Consider the following 20,976-nt stretch of genomic DNA (forward strand, 5'->3'; position numbering starts at 1 on the left):
CACCTACTCCGTTATCAGGCACTCACAGCTGCAATCCCCCTTCCAAACCAAAGAATCTGCAGTCCGGCGATGCCTCCCCCAGACACTACTAAGGGCCACAGAACAACATCTTTAATAGCCCTCCATGGTATTTGCCGTGGGGTGACAATTACTCCCAGGGCAGGCTAAATCTGCAAAAATGAGGCTGAGGCAGGAAAGAGGGTGTGGCCTGGCCTGGCAGACTCACAGGAGCCTCCCTTTGAGACTAGCATTTCCTCCATCTCCCTGATGAGCGGGTTACTTCGTCCACATGAAGCCAGGCAACACAGCAATCCCCTTGGCCATCATGTACCCCGTGTGCATTTCCTAGGGACAACTGGGACGTTCCCCACCCCACCATTCCCCAACTTCTGCCTCAGGACACTGTGACCTGGATGTATTGTCATGCATCGCTACATCCAGGTTTTGCCTCTTGCCTTTGTCAACTGGGGATCCAGAGACAGCAGGTGCGACGGGTTTGAGAAGGCAGCTCACTGGTGTGAAGAGACCAGGGAGCAGAGAGAGGGTTAAAGAGCAATAGATGAATGAGAGATGATGGGGATGAGCAAGAGTGTGAGAGAGAAATTAGAAAAAATGCAAGTAAGAGCCTATCGGGGTAGACGTGTCTTGCCTAATTTCATCTTCCTCAGAGAAGACACTAGATGAGGTCATCCCTACTAGGCCAGTGTTCCCACAGGAGGTCATTTTTATTTTCCCAGAGTTGACAAGTGGTTTCATAAGAACAGCTGAAAAAAACATACGCAGAGTTCTAAAACTCACTTCTGCCTGAAGGTCTTTCTTCTGAGTTTTGGCTGGCTCTTAGTATACATTAAGAATGTAGGCTGCAACAGGGCCGACCAGCCACACAAACAAATCAAACTCCCTGGATTTTAGTTGAAGGAGACATCTGATTGCTGAATAAAATACTGATTTTCAAAGCAATCTTTAAGCACTGTAGGCTGTGCCCCACTTTCTGACAAGCAAAATTGAGGCATTGCATTTCTTTCTCCGTATCACCAACCCTTAACTGACCTTAATGGAAATGCTTTTTGTGCCCTAGTCTTAAATTTAAAACTCGGTGAATGGGACACTTAATTGTCTGTGTGTGTGTGTGTGTGTGTGTGTGTGTGTGTACTTAATTTGTGCATGGCAGAGGCTGTTCTCTTAGCCACAGGATGCATTTGTGCAACACAGAAAATGGCAGCCTTTACCCAGGAGATGAGCCTCAAGCCAGGACATCTGCTGCTCCAGGGTCAGAGGCTGGGATGACTGGCAGCCCCACACTGGCTCTCTCAGCTGGATGGCTTAGCCCATAACCTATGTAACCATGGGGCAGGGGTGGGGGAGGTGTTACAAGGAATGAGGATAAAGGACCTGAAGGGAAGAGGATAAGAAAGCCATGCAAAAGAAGAACATATGGAAGTGCATTCCAGAGAGTTCTACACACCTGCTAGAGAGGAACTATAATTTTAGCTCCAAACTTTCAAATGGCTCAATCAGAGATGGAAATAGGACCCTTTAGAAGATTCACAGCACCCATAAGACTAAAGCAAACCAACTATACAAGAGATACGTCCTAAGCCTGCAGTCCTGATGTGGATACTCATCTCCCTGTAAGATGCACTGGGCAACATCTTCGCTTTCCCCCTAAGGGGTAAATACTGCCATTCACTCAACGAGGTCTGTGCCATAGCACCAACATTCACATGGGTTAAAGCAATTCTAGGAAGCGTCTAAACAAGGTGAACCAAACACTCGCGCTTCACAGTCCTGTTCCCAGACACAAAGAGCCCATAGACTATCCAGACCAGGCCGGGTGTTGGACAGGCGACTCCACACCCTCTGTTGAGACCACCACCTAGAGAGAGTGGATACACTGCACATGTTCAGGACACTCCCTACATGTTATGTCTAGCGATCAGGATATGCCCAAGGGATAGAACACAGATAGTCGAGACGTTTTCACTCAAGTGTGACCTGTTTTGTATTGCTTAAGGAAACGTATAACTTATGTTATTATTATTATTATTATTATTAACAATCACTTTTGAGAACCTAACAATGAACCATTCTCTAAGCTATTTAATGTGGCTTACCATATTTAATCTATAAAACAAACCTATAAAGCAGGTATTATTATCCCCATTTTACTGATGACAAAATGAAATTCACGTGTCCAGGGTTTCCCAGCTAGGACATGGTGAGGGTAGGATTTGCAGCCAGGATCAAAAACAGCTTTACATCATTTCAAAACCCACGCTCACAGCCACCCTGCAGAATGGTTAAAATGGCTAGACATGTTTATGCTTAAAAATGTGAGCTTCAATTAACCAGAAAGTTATTCTATGTAAATGAGCGTGTTCATCAAGAGACTAGGCCACTGGAGCATCACCTGCTAGGGAGACAGGTCATCAGACTGCAATTTTTCTGAGAGCAAGAGAGAGGCCAGATAGCAAATTTCACCGGAGATATCCTTTCCCCTGACAACTGATAAAATTTTATAACAATAAATATTAAGTAAGCATTTTTTCTCTTTCCATTATTCGGAAAATAAAGCCCCCAAATTCTTTGATATTATTCTTCCCAAGGGAAAAGTGGGCTCTATTTTCCCTCTCCTGAAATCAGGCTCTTGGGCTGCTCCACCAATAGAACCTGGCTGGAACGATGCTCTGCCGGTTTCCGGGCCCAGGCCTTCGAAACCAGCAGTTTGTACTTCTCATCATTTGATTCCATCAGTGCCCTAATTAGAAAAAACACAGCGCTATATCCCACTCTCATTTATAAATGCAAAGTGATTTTCAATAACAATGATTAATACAGGTGGACAAATCCAAAGGACAGAATATATTTGCAGGCACTTAAAAATGCATCTAAAATGCTCAAGATGCCACTGGGAATGCTTATGAGGGAGAAAACCAGCACATGACTGTAGGCATCATACACTTATTATATGATTATAATATAATATGTATTTCTTTGCCAAGAAAATACAACCAAGAAGAACTAGAAAACAATACAACAGTATATTTTTAGGGCTTTAAGCTTACAGTTGATCTTTTCATCTTTTTTTCCCTGATACTACTTCAATCTCCCCAAATGAACAGCTATTACATCCTTTTGTGGGAAGCTGTTTAATGGGATGTCGTTTTCTAAAACATACGAGTGACAGTGGAGAAGCAGCAAGACACCCGAATGGATCTGGACACAGGTTTGCCATAAAGGGACAAGGGCAGGGAGGAAGGGGAAGCCCACACAATGAGGCTTTTGTTCTATCAGTCACCAGGGCCCACCAGACGGCAGCTGCAGCCCTCCTTGGGTATTGAAAACCAAACAGACCTTCATCACATTTTAGGGACGGCAGCAAAGAATTAGTCACCCTATGTTTATAAAATAGAAATCAGTTTTAACAGGGCCTTGATTACTGGAAACTAACTGGGGAGCTGCAAGGGTTTAGGAAGCACAGTACTTATTAACTGGTGATTAAGATATCTCACACAAAACAAACCCTATTCCAACAAGGACAGACTGCATTGTTCCACGTGTTCTTAATCAATCGCAAATATTAGCCCAGCTGGGTCAAAGTGGGATTTCAAAAGTGGTAAATATTTTCCATCACCTGATAGACATTTTCCATGACTGTATAGAAGAGTGCAAGAAAAATAAATCATTAATTCCTTCAACAAATCTTTGCTGAATGTCTATTATGCCTTAGAGATATGTAAATGGAGAAGATGTAACACAGAATTAAATGCTAACTCTTGTCTGGGCCTCAATCAGTTGTGTGCTGGGGCTGACCACAGGCTCGCGAGAGCCAGTGTCATGATTCTCTGCTTTCAGCGGCCTCGTGTGGGTGCGTGGTGTGCAGCCGTCCACAGTGGGAGTATTTACACCGCAGGAATCAGCAAACGCTAACGCCCAGGGCGTCCCTCCCCAGAGAGCCGGCTGTCCAGCTCTCCCCAGCACACCACTGCCTACGGGGCCCCGGGAGGGGCTCCTGTATACCTCTCCCACTGATCTCCAGCCACGCTCTCCTTTCTCCTGTGCGCCAATCCCACTGGCCTTTCTGAACCCACACTGACCTTCTTTCTGAGTGTTAAAGCCCCCATGCAACTACTATACACAAGTCTATTTGCACAGACTCAGGGTCGGCTCTCTGCCTTCAAATCGCAACTCCTTCACTCAGTGACTTTTTATTTACTTCATCTCTCTGTGCCTATTTCAAAACCAAAGGCAGCATAAGGACTTTTTTAAACACAGAAAAGCTGAAATATGCTCGTTCAGAGGAGTCCATCTCCACTGAGGGTCGAAGCACACACAAACTTGAGTCGGAGCAGCCTGGTCAGGTTTCTGTGCAAGACTCTTCTCATCCTCACCTTATATTTTAAAGAAAGGGTATCATCGATGCTAGGCTTTATCCACAACGTAAAATGAAGCCTACAATCTGGCCAACTTGAACTATTAGAACATCTGAATTAAAAATACATTAAAATCAATTTCTTTTAAACCTTCCAAGAATAAAATGCAATGCAATCACTAATGACATTTCCAAATACTAAACAGACTGTACTGCTGTAAAAGAGCTTTGGTTTTCTTAAATACAACAGCCCTTCGTATACCCTGAACAGAGAGAGATGGCAACTTCACCCCCCCAGAGCAAAGCAATAACGAAAACTTCTCTCAGCGGCCAAAACTGCGAAGCCACAGTTTCACAGGCTCAGGGGGCTTCCAAACAAACGTTTAAGTCTTTACCATATGACAACTCAAAGGACAGTGCTTCACAGAGTCCTGAATTAGTGGCCAACAGTTTGCTTTATACCGTTCCCTACCCCACCCCCACCCCCACCCCACACACCAGGTCCTCTCTCACATTAGCATTTTTATTTCCTTAGCCCTTATTGTCTGGAATGCTCTCATTTACTTATTTTTACCTTGCTGTGTGTCTCCCCCATTTCAGGCTGTGTGCTCTGTGACAGCAGGGGCCGAAGCCATCACCCTGTTCCCTGGCGTGACAACTGGCTTAAATTCAGAGCTCTATAAATACCTGCCGAGGGAACCAATGGGTGTGGGAACGTAGTTCTCCACTGCGGAAGGGCTCCCATGACAAGACGGGCACCTTCCCCCTTCACGACGGCTGGCACAGCCCTCCGCCCAGGCTGCTGAGGGCACTGCAGAGGACCTGCTGGGTCACTGCTCCAAGGCAGGCCCAAAATGACATGGGACAAGGAACCATGGTAGAGCCAGGCCTCTGGCCAGGGTATACTTTTCCTCCTATCTCTTGACCTCGTCTGCTTCCCGAGTCGCTGCTCCCACTGCTCTCTCCCCCACTGCTCTTTCCCTCCCCTCTGGCACACATGCTCCCTGTTTGGGTTTCTGCCTTCCTCGCCTGCTTCAGAGCCTTATTCTTTCTCACCCTCTAGCCTCCCCTCTGACCTTGAAAACGGCACAGAGCCTCTGCAGGCTCTTACTATGAGAAGAACCTGCTATTACTGGCAAGGAGGAGGGTCTCTCCTCTGCCTGCCCCCCTCCCAAGCAGTTGGTTCACTCTTGTCCATTTAGTGACTATAAAATGGTGCCTGGGAGCCCTGGACCTTCAGTGCACAAAGCAGGCAATGTTTGGGATGCCAGCGGCACACACCCAGACGCACTCATGAAGCTCCATAGTATTTCGTTCCCAATTTTTCAAAAGACCAAACTCAACGTTCAATGGAAATCAAGCAGGTGGGACGGGGGAGGAGGGGATGGGTAGATTCATACCTAACAGGTACAATGCAGGTACTATCTGTGGGATGGGCACACTTATAACTTTGACTCAAACGGCACAAAAGCAATTTATGTAACCAAAACATTTGTACCCCTGAAATATTCTGAAATTTAAAAAAAATAACAAAAAATAAAATAAAGACCAAACTCAGATTTAGCTCACTGGCAGTTACAGAGCAATCCAGCTCACCAAGGCCCAAAATGGGACTAAAGTAACATCCATAAGCCCCAACATGAGATTCAACTAGAACCTGCTGCAGTCGAGCTCCTAGAACAGGCTCTGTCTGCAGATACAAAACTTATAATAGTTATTTCTCTTTTAGACATGGCACCAAAGGACTTGTCCAGTGGCATTTAATCTCAAATTTAGCAAGAGTAAAATGCCCTCTCAATTGTAATATGTTATTTCTAGCCTAGCTCTAAACATTCCCCAGTCTAGGATACCCTTTCTTTCTACAAAAATAGAGAAAAAGCAAACAAATGGATGAAGTAAAGCAAAGTATATTGTAAAGAAAACCACCACTGTTAAGAGTTGAAAAGTAATCTCATCAAAATAAAACAGGGGGGGGCCAGAATATGCTACTGCAAAGGAGAGGGAATTTCCCATTTTCAATCAAATGTGTTATTAACCTTAGTAATGATAATCATTATATGTGTATATATTTATGTGGGTATATATACTCTACATAATATATAGTATATAGAGAGTATATATACATTCTCCTTATTTATTTATTTATCCTTTTTAACCAGTAAAACATTCTTAGAAAAATTCTTATGTTTGTTTAGTCTACAATACAGACTGTTAGTTCAAAATATTATCAACAATTAATTACTATTTAATTTAATTATGAAAATATTGTATTTCATTAAAGCAACCCTCATCACATTTCTGTCAAATCTCTCCTCCCTTTCAATCTCTATAATGACCAACCTCCCTAGATAGGTACTACAAGTGTAAAACAGTTTATAAATAGTATTTTCCACTGAACAAGTATTTATTAAAAATGCCTATTCTGTGCAAAATTCTATGCAGAGAGCTGGTAGAAATGCCTAGGTGCCAAGAGAAAAAGGAAAGTTCTGCTTTAGGAAATGCTGAAATGTCACAGAGGGGATACACACAACACCAGAAGATAACCCAGCACCTCCAAATCAAAACTGACGTTTACATGTCTTCAAAAATGTTTTCCTTACTAGTTAGTTAACCCATATCCCACTATAGACACTACCAGCAATTGATTTACTGTCTCATTTTATGTAGAAAGCTGTTTCATTGTTCAATTAAATGTCAACTTAACGTTGATGTACTGGGAAGGAATTTGTAAGAAAATAAAAGCTAGAAAACGAAAGAGAAAATTAGTCTTGAAGGACACTATTTCAACTGATGATGATCACCACCCACACAAACATGCCCCACATACCATGGCTGAAAGGGGATGCTTGTCTTTAGTACAATGACAAAAATATATTTTGGTGCTCTTGTTCCTAGAGAGTTACCAGTTTCCACTTTCTCTGACAATAAAATTCTCAATGACCCCTTTTCCTTGTTTAATATTTTCTTTTTACTTCTTCATATCCAAATTTCAATGACCCCAACTGGAATTCCAACATCTGAGTCATGCAAGTTTTGTTAATAGCAATGGGCTCAAATGGACACTTTCCATATGGGTTCAGTTGTGCTCACATTAGCAAGAATTCATTGCCAGTTTCCTTTCCCTTCACTCGATGCCCTCTTCTTAGAATTAGGTATTAACAAAATTAATATCTAGAATTAGATATTAATAAAAACACTGATACAATTAATGTACCACATATGGGGGCCCAACTGATCACATTTTCAAAGATAAGAACTGTGGTTAAAAAAATAGTTTTGAAATATCAAAATTGGTATATTGGTCCATTATTTAGCCTCTAGAAATGCTCAAAAAGTCTTTAATATACAGTTTTTTAAATGTTCATTAGCTTAGATTTCCAACAACTATTATCTAAAGTTAAAAATCCAACATCAAAAAATTCAAGTAGACTTTCCATTATGTATGGAGAAACACTTTCAAAAAAAAATTTCAGGCTACCTCTTCCTCAGTCAGGAAAAACATATTTGCGTATGTTTTTGTGAGTATATTAAGTTATTTGTATCTCTTCAGGTAGTTCATGCCAAAGAAATTTCAGTTTCCTGGAATTAAGGATTGTATTCTTATTTTTTTATTTTAAACTACTTTTTAAATTAGTGATAAATATTTTCAAAAAGATAACCAGCCAATGAAACAGATTCAAGAAAAAGTAAGTACATATATGCCATAATTACCTTTTGCCTGGTCCGAAGTCCTCACCTTCAGGCATTTCTGCCCTTTAAAAATAATACTAGTGGAGAAGGCTTTAGCACCTGCTCCCCACAGCTAACGAGGCCAAACAATAGTGTCTTTTCCACCCTCAAACTGAATATCAGGAGAGGAAAAACCAGTAGTGAAGTTCTTTCCTTTTTGGGAAAAAAGCGCTCCTCCCTTACTCAGAAAGTTGGTGTTTACAAACTTCCAAAGCGTCTGCCTGCCTTGAATGAAGCTAGGAGCGGGGTTATTATGACTGCCCCCTTCTAAAAATAAATAGGTCACCTCTTACTCCCAGTACCGTGACAGGCAGCTGGGAGCAGGCGCTGCCCAGCTTCCAGCATTCTCTCTGCAGTCGTGTGAGAAGGTGCCCTGCCCAGCTGCTAACCTTTATTGGACGACTTCACCGAGGCCTGCCTGCCCTTTCCCGCTCCTTTTCTCGCCCTGGCATGAGCACCGGGGGGCTGACACTTCACCCTGGGCTATCAAATCTCCTCTTTTGAGTCACCCGAGGGAGCCGGAGAGCAGAGAGCAAAACGGGCTGTACCTGTGAGAGCCGAGCTTGTTTGTTCCGAGAACGTCCAGCCACTCAGCAAAAAAGCTCCTTTCTCAAAATAGTGAAAAACGAAGGCCAGTACCCAAGCGGGTTTTCAGGGATGTTGTTTTGCAAGAAAATCTTTCTGCAGATCATCTAGATTTCTCAACTCAGAATACAAACAAACGTTGAGTCCGTGTGTTCATGTGGACAAAATGCTTTCTTCCCGGGACGTCCCTGTCATCCTGTCCCTGTGGGTTTTCATAGCTTACCTCGTCACTGCCTAGGAGGTATCCATGACCAGCTACCCTCACTTCCCGACTGTTTTAAGCATAGGACAAAAATCACTTCACATCTTGCTTTCAAGAAGGCCCAGAGATGGCTGGGTGCAGTGCTCACACCTGTAATCCCAGCACTTTGAGAGGCTGGGGTGGGAGGATCACTCGTGGCCAGAAGTTCAAGACTAGCCTGAGCAACATAGTGGGATCCTGTCTCCACAAAAACTAAAATAAAAAAATTAGCTGCGCATGGTGGTGTGCGCCTGTAGTCCCAGCTACTGGGAGGATCCCTTGAGCCCAGGAGTTTGAGGCTACAGTGAGCTAAGGAACAGAGACCCTGTCAAAAAAAAAAAAAAAAAAGCCCAGAGAAATATTACTGAGATTCTTTTAGGAATATACCCTGAAAGCTTGGGATAAAAAACTGAAATTATCTTTTTTCCCTGACTAGGAATATTAGGGGAAGCAGAAAGCAAGATCTAATTATTAAGAAGCAATACCGTGTTAATATGTGTGTTTCATTGATATGTTTCAGCTAATCCTAGCAAGATATCTATATTTCATGTTTTACCTTTTATATTTGTCAAAGTGATTTTCTACAGCATTAAGGGGAGTGAAATGTCAAAACAATATAGTATTTGCATAACATTAGCTATTTTGTGGTGTGTGTTTGTCACAATCAGAAACAATTCTTTAAAAGATTAAATATTTCACACGAGAACTAACATCTTAGACGCTTCAAAGTCTAAGGTTGAGTAGGTCCAGTTACTCAGACACACAACTCAAGTCCCAGGAACTTGAAAGAAAATAGTCATAAGCTGAGTTCTGAAGATCAGCGTGTGCAGGAGCCTCTTAGAAGCCAAGCAATGTGCTGTATTGTTGGAAATTTCCAGGTTTTTAACACATTGATGGCCACACCAGAAAAAAAAAATTCTTGGGTGTTTTATTACAAAAATAGAATAAAAACTTTGAAAACAAAACAATCCTTTCTAATTTAATGAAAAATGTGGGTGTTTTATTATCTTCTGTGCATGAGTTATATATATATGTACCTTGAAAAACAGTTCTTGAGGGTAAAGGTAAAAGACGTGTGAGTTACATATGCTGCACGAGGCCCCGGGCTCAAAACTAGCATGAGTTAAATATAACTCACATGGCAGTTACAGTGTTAAAGAATTGAGAAGCTGAAATACTGAAAATATTTCAGCATTTGTATTGAACCTCATCAGCACAAAAGACTAATTCTCTTGTCTAATTCTTGCTCTACCATTCTAGTCCATGAATTTTACCTTTCTTCCTCCTAAACTCCTAGTTTACTATTTCTTGACTATCTGAATGCGACCATTGTTAAATATAGCTGCTGGTTACGACAGAACCAAATATATCCCTGAAACCTGCCTCTAAATTTTACAGGACATTTACCTAATTAGTGCTGTCACAGATGAATTATCTATTAGCACCATGAAATATTTACCAATACAGATGGTCCCTGACTTATGGTGGTTCGACTTACAATGGCTTGATTTTATAATGGTGTGAAAGCAAAACACTTTCAGTAGAAATTGTACTTGGAATTTCGATCTTTTCCTGAGCTAGTGCCGTGCGGTGGGATACTGCCTCTAGATGCTAGGTGGGGGCAGAGTGCCGCAGCTCCTGGTCATCCCCCCGCCATCACGAGGGTAAACAACCAACACTCTACAGTGGACTGTGTTGCCAGTGGATTTCGCCCACCTGAGCTAATGTAAGTGCTCTGAGAGCACGCTGGAGGCAGGATTGGCTAACCTGTGCTGTTTGGTAAGTTAGGTGTATCAACTGCATTTTCAGTTTATAATATTTTCAACTTATGATGGGTTTATCACGCTGTAACCCTGTGGTAAGTGCAGGAACATCTGTACTTCCTTTAAGCATTTCTTCAAGCACTTTTTTTTTTTTTCACTCCATCATGCAAGGTAATCTTCAAGCATTTTAAAATTGCTCGCTCCAACCCCTCTGGGTACACCTGTGGTGATTTCTAAAACTTACAAGGACAAGGAGGGAAAACACAGTTTTCTAAAATTCATGAGGATGGCACAGATAAAACCAGAGTGTAGCTACACGACTGACAAGGGTTCCCACTTAGGTCCTACCTGTGGCTTCCTCATCCAGTGACACCTTCTGTCTTGCTGGGGACTAAGGTGCTAAAGTTTCCTTCACCGATGCTGACCTGAAATCGACTAGACATCCAGAATTTAAGGACTCACAGAAGACAGATGTGGCCACTGAAGCGATCGCCAGGATTTTCAGATGCTGAAACTGTGACCCAGCAAAGTTAGGTGATCCGCTGGTGACAGAGCCAGGAGTAGCCTGCAGGCTGACTGTCCCTTGGCTGAAGGATCTTTCTCTCCAGCAGAGCTCACACATTCTGGCAAAAGCCCATGTGGCCTGATACTTCCATCTTTTAAATTTTCTTGTATTCACACTCTTGCAAAACATGTATGCATTTAATTTTAGTAATATACTTTAAATGAGCATTTTATTTTCCTTTCCAATTTAATCAAATAGTATGGTTTAAGAGAGTCACTGCCATTTCAAAGCTAAATGTCTACTTTTCTTAATGCCATTTTCCTCTTCACACAATCATTGGTCTGAGTTTTGTTTTGTTTCTTTCTATGTCTTCTACAGCAGCTTTGATTGAAGCTCTGGAACTTTCTATCTGAAACACTAGGAGGGACCTTCCCGCTCTTGGTGATTACAGGACAATATTAGCAATGAGTGGCCAAATGAAGATGCTGTGGAGACAGGTTGTCTCTTCATATCCCTTCCTAACTTTACCAGGTAACAGAAACCTCAGTTTCTATCTGTATGCATGGTCTTTCAGAATAAAACTATACTTCTCAGCCTTTTTGGAGCCAAGTAAGGCCTTGTGATTGAGCTCTGACTGAGGAGATGTCAGCAGAAGTATTAGGCAGTTCCAGGAACCTTCCTTAAAGGATACCTGGTACATCCCCTTCAACTGTTCCACTTTCATGCTGCTTGGGATGCAGATGTGATGGCTGGATCCCCAGACGCCACACTGGGCATGAGGTGACTTGTGCAACAGATGCCAAGCATGGCAGAACCCACAAAAGCAGCAGCCTGGGGCCGGCAGGCACCGAGGGCAGTCAACAGCCCTAGACACCTTCTACCTCTGAACTTTCAGGAAACAGAGAAATAAAATAACATTTATGCCACTATTACTTTGAGACTTCATTCCTCACACCCAAACCTAACCCTAACTAAACTATTTTCCCAAAAGTATAAGTAACAATCATTAAAACAAAACAAAACCGTTAAAACAAAAAGGACACTAGACTTCCATCTCAGGTCACATGGTGAGACCAATCTCAATGTGTGAGGAAAAAAGCCAGATGCCCTCTGTTGCCTGATCCTCACTCATGCCTGTGAGACTGGTTTCCGATGACAACCAGGAAGTAGTTCATTAAGTCAGTAGTTCGTTGTTGCTGTTGTTTTTAAGGTGTGTGCTCTAGAGAAGATCCAGAATAGAGAATTATATTTCAAAGATGATCACTCAAATCAGGGGAACTCAGAGAAAAGACCTTAGCGACACAATAGCCCTGCTCAGAGACGTAAAGGGGCTCCTGCCGAAGAATGAATGAATCTAGTCTACAGGACCCCAGAGGGCAGGTCTGAGATAAGGGGATGGGAAGTTAAAGGACAGTAAAGGTGTTCAAGGTGTTCGAGCCCAGAATGAACCTGTTCAAGAGCTCTGAAGGTGACCCCCTCTGGTGCCTCAGGACTGGCCTGGGCATCTTATGCATTGAGGGGCAGCAGGTTACAGGAACTCCTTTAGACCTGCTCCATCCAAACTCTACCAACAATGAAGTCCCTGGAGATGCCCCAGGAGACAAAGGTGACTGTGACCAGGCCCTGCAGCCAGGCCACCCCTCTGATGGAAAAGTATGCTACACAGGTGAGCTCATGGCTCACCTGGCTGCAGCCACTGACGGGGATGTGAGGAGGTTGGACAGAGGGCAGGGTAATTCCTTGCTAAACTGACCTGACGGGATTCTTGCTGAAGGCAGGCCAGGATGACCACACAGCAGGCTGGAGTTCTTAGCACCTGTTCTGGTTGTGAGGGCTTCTCAATTTGCAAATTGTTCTTTGTTCAGTTGAACTCAACTGTTTAATCTGTCGGAAGTTTTTCTTCTAACCAGATGCACTGTCCAATACGGCAGCCACTGGCCACATGGGGCTACTGAGCAATGTATTTACAATGTATATATTGTTTATAAATATATTATGTACTTCATAAGTCATATGCATAAAACAAAAAAGTTAGAGATAAAATGAATGTAAGTTTTCTCTAAAATAGTAAAAAAGCAAAAACAATCTAGAGGTCTATCAGTAAGAGGTTAATTAAATTATGGTTCAATGAGATCCTATGCTGTAATTAAAAAGGATAAGATTGTTATAAAAGTCTTTTCCTAATATAGTTGTAAAAAATGAGGGAGAGAGAAAGACAGAGATAGAACAGAAAGCAAAATGTATCCCATTCGTGTGAAAATATACATTTGTATATTGATGAAAATATCTGGAAGGACATGTATGAAGGACCAACACCAAAGTATTCACTGTGGTTTTCTTCTCTGGCTTAGGAAAATAATGATAATTTTTAATTTTACTGTTTGCATTTTTTTGTTTTTTAGCAACAAATACAAATTACTCTTACCATATGAACAAATAATTACTTTTAAAATATGAAAAAGGGAAAATATTACTTTTAAATGGAAGGGGGCACTTTCCAGGGCTGTCAATAAAGGAAAGAAAGGCCCGCTCTTTCGCTTGGGACCCACGGCCTTCAGGAGTCCGTCCCCAGCCAGCCTCTACAGCTTCAGGACTTTTGCTCAGGCCCGACCAGTAAAGAGTCCCTGCCTTAGAGGAGGTGACTGGTGAAAGACATGCACTGGTTGAAAGAATGAGAGAAAGGAAACCAAAGCAAACTCTCTGCCCGTTGGCTCGAGAGTATAAGATTCCCCTTCCCCTCCCTTCCACATCCCACCAAAGACTTCCAATATCACGGCTACAGAATTTGCTCCCCACAAAAATTCAGGGTATGTGTTACACATTTTGTGAAAGTGGAAGAACAGTACAGAACTAGTAGCAAACCAAGTATATTTCTGGAACAAAGTAGAAGAGGACATTTTTCAAACCAAAAAACCTTAGATCAAACAAACAAAAAAAAAGCAAAAGCAAAGGATCAAATGGGCATATATGTCGATGGTGTAAAGGATGCCACTTGGTAACAATGATCTGGTGAACAATCACTGTGTCAGCCACACTACCGAGGGCGAGACAGTGTCCCCTCTCTTGATTTCTGGGTGGGGGAATCAAACTGACACTTGTCCTAGACCAGTGGCCTTCAAAGCAATACAAACTTCCCCCTGCAAATGTTATGTTATACCAAACCTTAATATGTAAAAGATACAACGACCAAGCCAACAAGAGCCACTCAGGTTTAAATGGGGCAGGACACTGAACCGTGGCCTCGATGCCCCCAGAGGCGGCCCCTGACTCAGGTCCTTGGAAACCCAGAGCTGAGCAAGATACAGCTGGAAACAGAGGCTGGGAGAATCCGGACAGCCAGCAGGAGAAAGAGGGAAACTTTTTCTCAGCCTCTTCTCATAATAATTAGATCAGACTTAACCCAGTTACCTATTTTATCTTTCTACCTCTTTTTAAGCTTAGCACAGGAAACGTTTTCCTCAAAGTTCTTTTCATCCCCAAATAGGCAGTATTCTCAAACCAACTGAGCCTCTGAAGTTGCCCCTGCCCCAGCTCTGCTGTCGGCTTCTTCCATTCTTTTTCCGGAAACATCGCTGTAGTCATGCTATTGCCCGGTCTGCCTGGGACAGTCCCCAGTTGCACCTCTTGTCCTGGTACAACTATTAACAAACCGCTTTTACTCTCCTCGGTGTCTCTGTCTAGGCCATGAATTGTAGGGTAACCCAATATATCACCATTTTCTTACCCTTGATTTTCAGAACTTCCATTGTGTCCATTTGTGTTGGAATGTCATACCTCGCCTGCTACACAATCTGTTATGGTCTTGGCTGGGACCAACAACTGGTGCCACATCTTTGCCATGGACCGTCAGTTTGGCTGAGTGCCTCTCACGCCCTTCCTGTCCGGTCCTTGCCATGCCTGCTGCCTGATCCCATTCTGGGTTGAACTGTGCCTCCCAAAAGCATCTGCTGAAGTGACGCTGTCTGGAAAGGCTAACACTATGGTCTGCACAGAACAGTGTGCGGCCACCCAGGGAGCTGGACAAGGAAGCCAGGCCAGCCCAGTGCAAGTGAAAGGCCAGGAGTGGAGGACACGGACTTGCAGAACACAATGAGGGACGAGGGCATGAGGAAGGACAGAATATGAAAGAAGGGTCTGAAAGTGGCGGGAGTGAAAGGGAGTGGAAGAGGCCACCAGGGAGCATCGTAAAAGATTCGAGGGCCTCCAAGGATGCTGTGCTGTTCCAGCTAGATTTTGTCATGCTGATCTCTGTGGCAATATATTCTCCGTCAAGGAACTTCGCCCCTGAAATACACACATTGTGCAGCCTTAGAAGAGAGCTTTGAGGAAGAGAGCAGTCAGGGAGATCATTCAGGAACAGGGATGTTCCCTGGAGGGCAGCTGTGGCAGTATATTTTATGTCCTGACTTTCTGATCAAATATGCTTCTTAATAAAATTTCATTTTATGTTGCTAACTTTTAAGTGGTGATATTTAGAAGTTCATGACCATTTGAGTAGGTGATGCAAGGTGTAAAGTCCGCTGTGACCCGTTTGCCCTCGCTCAGGGGTTCACTGCGGGCAGGGTGGGGTGATGGCAGGTGGGGAAGGAGAGCCGGAAGTGGCGGGGAACTCAGGGTATAGGAGTAGTCTCGGGAAACACAGGAAGAGGAAGCCGCTTGGCGACAGCTTGAAAACAGGGCAGGTGCTCAGACCTCACGCCTCACATCACCCGACGTCACCGGCTTGTTTTTTCTTGTGCCCTGCGTTTACTGAGACCCATTTCGTTGCACCCTCCACAAACTCCGGTGTGTGACTCCCTCTCAGAAGGCCTGTCGGTCACCTGGGGCTGGCTCTGTTCCTACTTACTTCCTCATTCCGCCATCCTTAAAACACAGCTGCTCTGCCTCTGATATCAAGCCAATTTCTTTATCTCTCTTCCTTCTCGTCCTTCCCCATCCCATCCCACCCTCTAAAATCTTCCATAAAACCCCCTCAGAATTTAACACTTGCAGACACCAAATTCCCTGGGGGGCCAGTATTACCCGTTGGTTCAAGCTGCCCTCCAGGGAACATCCCTGTTCCTGAATGATCTCCCTGCCTGCTCTCTTCCTCAAAGCTCTCTTCTAAGGCTGCACAATGTGTGTATTTCAGGGGCGAAGTTCCTTGACGGAGAATCTTTGGTTCCAAGAAATTCAGAACAAATAGCCACAGCAGCGAAAGAACTCTGGCAGGTCTCCCTGCTCTTAGCAAACATAAGGACGTGGCCATGTGCCAAGTCCACAGGCCGTGGAGACAGAGGGCTTTGTGGATGGTAAAGACAGGAGTGACTCAACAAGGGTGGCACACGGCACAGAACAAACCTCATCTCTTGTGTTTAAAAACACTGTGCAATACAGGGGCAATTACCTACAGCCTTCTGCTTAACGATGGGTTATGTAATACTTTGGGTACATGTTGATCTTCCTTATTACATTTTGCTTGTGTCAGTGTTAAAAATTTTTTCATTCCTTGAATGGGAAATGATAAGATGCTTCCTGGCTACACATTTACCCAGTAGTCTGCGGAGAAGCCCAAGAGAAAGGGAGACTTTTCAGCCCCACAGCCCTGCCATTTAATCACTATTTTCATATTCACTTTGAGGGTGCGGGTCGGGCGGCTGGAATGCCTCCTCTGCCCACCCTCCGCCATGTGCCATCTTGCGACACTGTGGCCTTGGCTGGGGGAGCGCCACCTGCTGACCCAGCCTTGGATAGGGATGAGAGATCTCAGACACCGAAGGAACTTCTCCTCCAGGCGATGGGTGTGGGGAAGTGGCTCCTACAGCCTCGAGGCTTTTGTGAAGAGGAACCAGCCTCTTTAGAAGCATTTGCTGCCAGAACGGCTGGGCTCCCTGCTGATCTTGGTAAGTAGGAAAAAGAGGGCCCTAAATTAAGAGACCTAATAACTGCTTCTTATGAAGGGCAGATTCCTCCGATAACCTAGTGGGCTGTCATTTCCTTATCGCCTCAGTCACTGTCTGGAGACAAACCATGTCTCCGGATGGTTTATCACACACCCTCTCAGAAACATGCTTTACGTCCTTCAGGACACTTCAGGGCTCCTAATGATAGAGCAACTTGAAGGTGTCCCACAAGTGGCTTCATGTCTATCGGGGTATGAGCGGAATGCCTTCAGTGACTAGGAAAAGTAATGAGTTTTAAAAATAGAATAAAACAAACCCAAAACTTGAATCTTGAAGAGCCACAGAAGAGAAACGGGGTCCAGTAAGACTCTGACGGTGTCACTCCCTGATCTGCTGCCTGCACACCCATCCCCGTGTCCGCATCAGCGCCCTCTCCTAGAGCACACACGAACTTCTTGTATTTCAGTAAACTTTTCATTTTGGAATAATTTAGGATTTACAGAGGAGTTACAAAGGCAGCACAGAGAATTCCCGTGTCCCCCTCACCCATTTTTCCCCATGTTAATATCGTATGTTACTGTGGCACATTTGTCAAAGCTAAAAACCAGCACTAGTACATTACTAGGAACCGAACTCCAGACTTTATTTGTACTTCACTAGTTTTTTTCACTAGCATCTTTCTTCCCTTCCAGGATCCTATCCGGGCACCACACTGCACTCAGTCGTCCTATCTGCTTAGTCTCCTGGGATCTCTGAGAGTCCTCAGGCTTTCCTGGGTCCTCACAACCTTAAGAGATTTGAGGAGTATTTTGTAGACATCCCTCGGTTTGGCTTTGTCTGATGCTATTCTCATGATTGGGCTGAGTGTGGGTTCTGGGGAGGAATAACCAGGAGGTGAAGTGCCCGTCTCATCTCATCGTGCTGGAGGGTCATGAGGTCCACGTGGTGTTAACTTGATCACTTAGATAACATAGTGTTTGCCAGGTTTGCCCACTGTACAGTTTTTATTTTTCCCTTTCCATACTCTAGTCTGTGAAAGAAGTCACTAAATCCAATGCTCACTCACAGGAGGAGGGAGGGTGGCGCAAGGGACAAAACTCTAACTCCTGAGCCGGGGGTGTCGACACACAGCATTTGGAATTCTTCCACTGGGAAGATTCGTCTCTCCCCTCTCCCCACTTAGTTGTTCAGTCAGTTAGTTATACAGCAAGGATTCGTGTATTTACCTCACACTTTGGGTGATAATCGGGCGCCACGCTATTTATTTTGTGGCTCAAATTGTTCCCACCATGAACTTGTTTTTGCCTCGCCTCTGCGCCCCGAACCTCTTAGGCGATCTGGAAGGGCCACCTCCCTGCCTCAGTGGCCCCAGCTGCCCTCTCAGCAGGGCCCCTGCACTCGCCCGGCCCTGCCCACCCTCTCCAGCTGAGCTGGCCTTCACCACGGCGCACCCAGCCCACTCCACGATGATGTCGCTTCCTTCCCCCCGGCGTCAGCACCAGCGACAGGCCACACCCTGTGCACCCATCTCCGTGAACACACGTGACACAAGGTGACCCTGTGCTCCTTCTTGATGCTCTGAGTGTACCCAGAGCAGCGGGCTGCGTGAACTGCTTCCAACGTGGTCTTGGGAAAGCCGTGAACAATAACTTGCCCATTTCCCCCTCACTTTGATAAAATCTCCAAGACTCCGACCAAGTCCAGATTTCCTCTCCCTGCGTGCCATGAATCCTTACCTTTCATGTTTCTTTCCTATTTTGAGTATTAGAGGAAGCCCGAGCTGTAAAAATAGAAAGGAGACTTGGCTTCTCTTTATGTGCACCTACTTTTAGCATCAAACCATGGCAACATCATACACACAGTTCATCATAAATTTTCATGGTAGACTCACACTGACACACACTGCTTTCAGTCTGAGTATTTATAACCAATGTGAATTTTTCTATCAAACCTGATTTTATATTATTTTTGTTAATGAGACAATGAAATCACAAGTTGTGGTGAAAACTAAAGGGCAGTGACCTGTTTAAGACGCCTTCCGACCCAGCCTCTGTGCCTATCCCAAGCAACTACAATCTAAACATCACCTCAGTCCTAAATAGAAGTGACGAGAGAGATACGCTGTGTCAGAACCACACAAGAGGCCAGGAAGCGAGGAGTCTCTACACGGTCTGCGGGCGCTTGTGTGAGTGGGGACATTACGTTTACATCTGTCCCACAGGATGACTGGGTCCCCTTCTCCCCCATGCAAGTACAGCTGGCCGCACGTGCGGGGACAGACAAGGAGTCCCTCCCCAAAATGGGAAACAACCCTTCCTAGGTTCTTCACGATTACGCAGCATTGCAAACCCTAAAGGCAAAAGCGGGGCTCCGCTTGGGCAAGTCAGCTGGGACACAGGCTTAAACCGGTGAGATGGTGCCTTCCCCTGCCCTGCACACGGGCATGCCAGCAATGTCCACAAAACAGGGGGACGGAGACCGAGCACACACCGAGTGCCTGGGTGTATTAGTCGGGGTTCCTCAGGAAAACAGAGCCAGTAGGATGCAGAGAGAAAGAGTTATTTTAAGGAATTGGCTCACGTGACCGTGGGGCTGCTGAAGTCTGCGGGGTGGGCCGACACGCTGGAAATCCCGGCAGAAGGTGCCGTCCTGAGCGTGCAGGCAGTCTGGAGGCCAAATTCCTTCCTCCCTGGGGGACCTCAGTCCGTGCACTTAAGGCTTCAGTTAGCTGGATGAGGCCCAGCCACATCATGGAGGAGAATCTGCTTCACTCAAAGTCTGATCTAATGATGCTAAATCGCATTGACAAAATACTTTACATCTAGACTGGTGTTTGGCCAACAACTCGGCACCGTAACCTGGTTAGGTTGACACATAAACTTAACCACCACACCAGGGAAATCTCCCAATGGGAGATTTCTCCCAATGTTCATGGAGGGCCCTCGCTGTGGGTAGCAAATGGCTCAAATCCATTCTGTAGAAAAGTATTTTGCTTCTAAGAAAAACCAATCAATCTTGATCAATAGGCACGCTGCTGAGCAGACAATAAAATCTCAAGCCTCATTTGTTCAATCATCACGTACTTACTGGGGCATATTCTGTGCAATCCCACATGGTGTAACAAGTCAGGACCAGCTCCAGGCAGTGTCACCTGCCTCCGTTAGGAGGGGGGCAAAGCAGGAAAGGCTTAGAGGCCCCCCCTCTCAAAGGCTCCCTCCTGCATTACGTGGGAGAATGTGGGCCCAAGAACAGATGTCCCAGGAGTAACTACAAAAGCCTCGAGTAAGGAGTGAAACTGGCATATTCCAGAAACAGGGTCTGGAACCTACTAAGGTAGAAGTGCAGTTAGGAAGACAGTGAGAGGAGATGAGTCAGGTCCAAGATTTTAATTTTGCTTAACAAACATACCAGTTACTGCGAATCAGACACTGTTCTGACGTTTGTGCATATATTAATCCATTCAATCATCAATATCAACCCTGTGAGAAAGGGACTGTTATTAGCCCCATGGTGTTCCCTGTGGTGCATGGCCAGGTCCCCCTTCGGGAATGAGGGACTTACTGCTCCGGCAGCTGTGGGAGCACCGGAGAGAACGGCTCTCAGCCGTCAGCCCTCTCTGGGTACCGTCCTCGCTGAAGAAAGCTGCCTGTCCCAGTGTCACACCTCCATCCAGGGTGAGCCAGTGACTGATCAGCACACAGGGTGCAAAACAGTGGCTTCCTCGGCCCATTTGGGACAACCCTGCGTGGTGTTGGCTGTGGCCTTTGTCGGGACCGTGTCACAGCTCAGCTCTTCCCTCTGCCCCACGCGCCTCTTTCCTCTCCCCTCCCTGCGGGTGACCCCAAGAGCACTCCCCATCGAATTTGTTAATCTCCAAGTCAGAATCCTGGGGGACCTTA

At 44.9% G+C, this 20,976-nt stretch overlaps 1 protein-coding gene across 4 annotated transcripts in view; it reads right to left on the reverse strand.

The window, feature by feature from the left end:
* The window catches only part of RETREG1 (reticulophagy regulator 1), a 129,157-nt gene that overhangs the window by 30,265 nt on the left and 77,916 nt on the right, over positions 1-20,976 (reverse strand). Inside the window, exon 1 of one of the 4 annotated variants that reach the window (XM_045566272.1) lies at positions 8,388-8,523. The exons of 2 other annotated variants lie outside the window; for them this stretch is intronic. In XM_045566272.1, the coding sequence (XP_045422228.1) occupies positions 8,388-8,446 (59 nt within the window). In that variant the 5' untranslated portion in view covers positions 8,447-8,523. Of the gene's footprint in view, positions 1-8,083; positions 8,524-20,976 lie in introns of those variants that run through there. One more of the 4 variants, XM_045566273.1, reaches the window with a different exon arrangement.

Source organism: Lemur catta, chromosome 12 (genome assembly GCF_020740605.2).
Source record: "Lemur catta isolate mLemCat1 chromosome 12, mLemCat1.pri, whole genome shotgun sequence".
In the NCBI taxonomy this organism is placed as follows: domain Eukaryota; kingdom Metazoa; phylum Chordata; class Mammalia; order Primates; family Lemuridae; genus Lemur; species Lemur catta.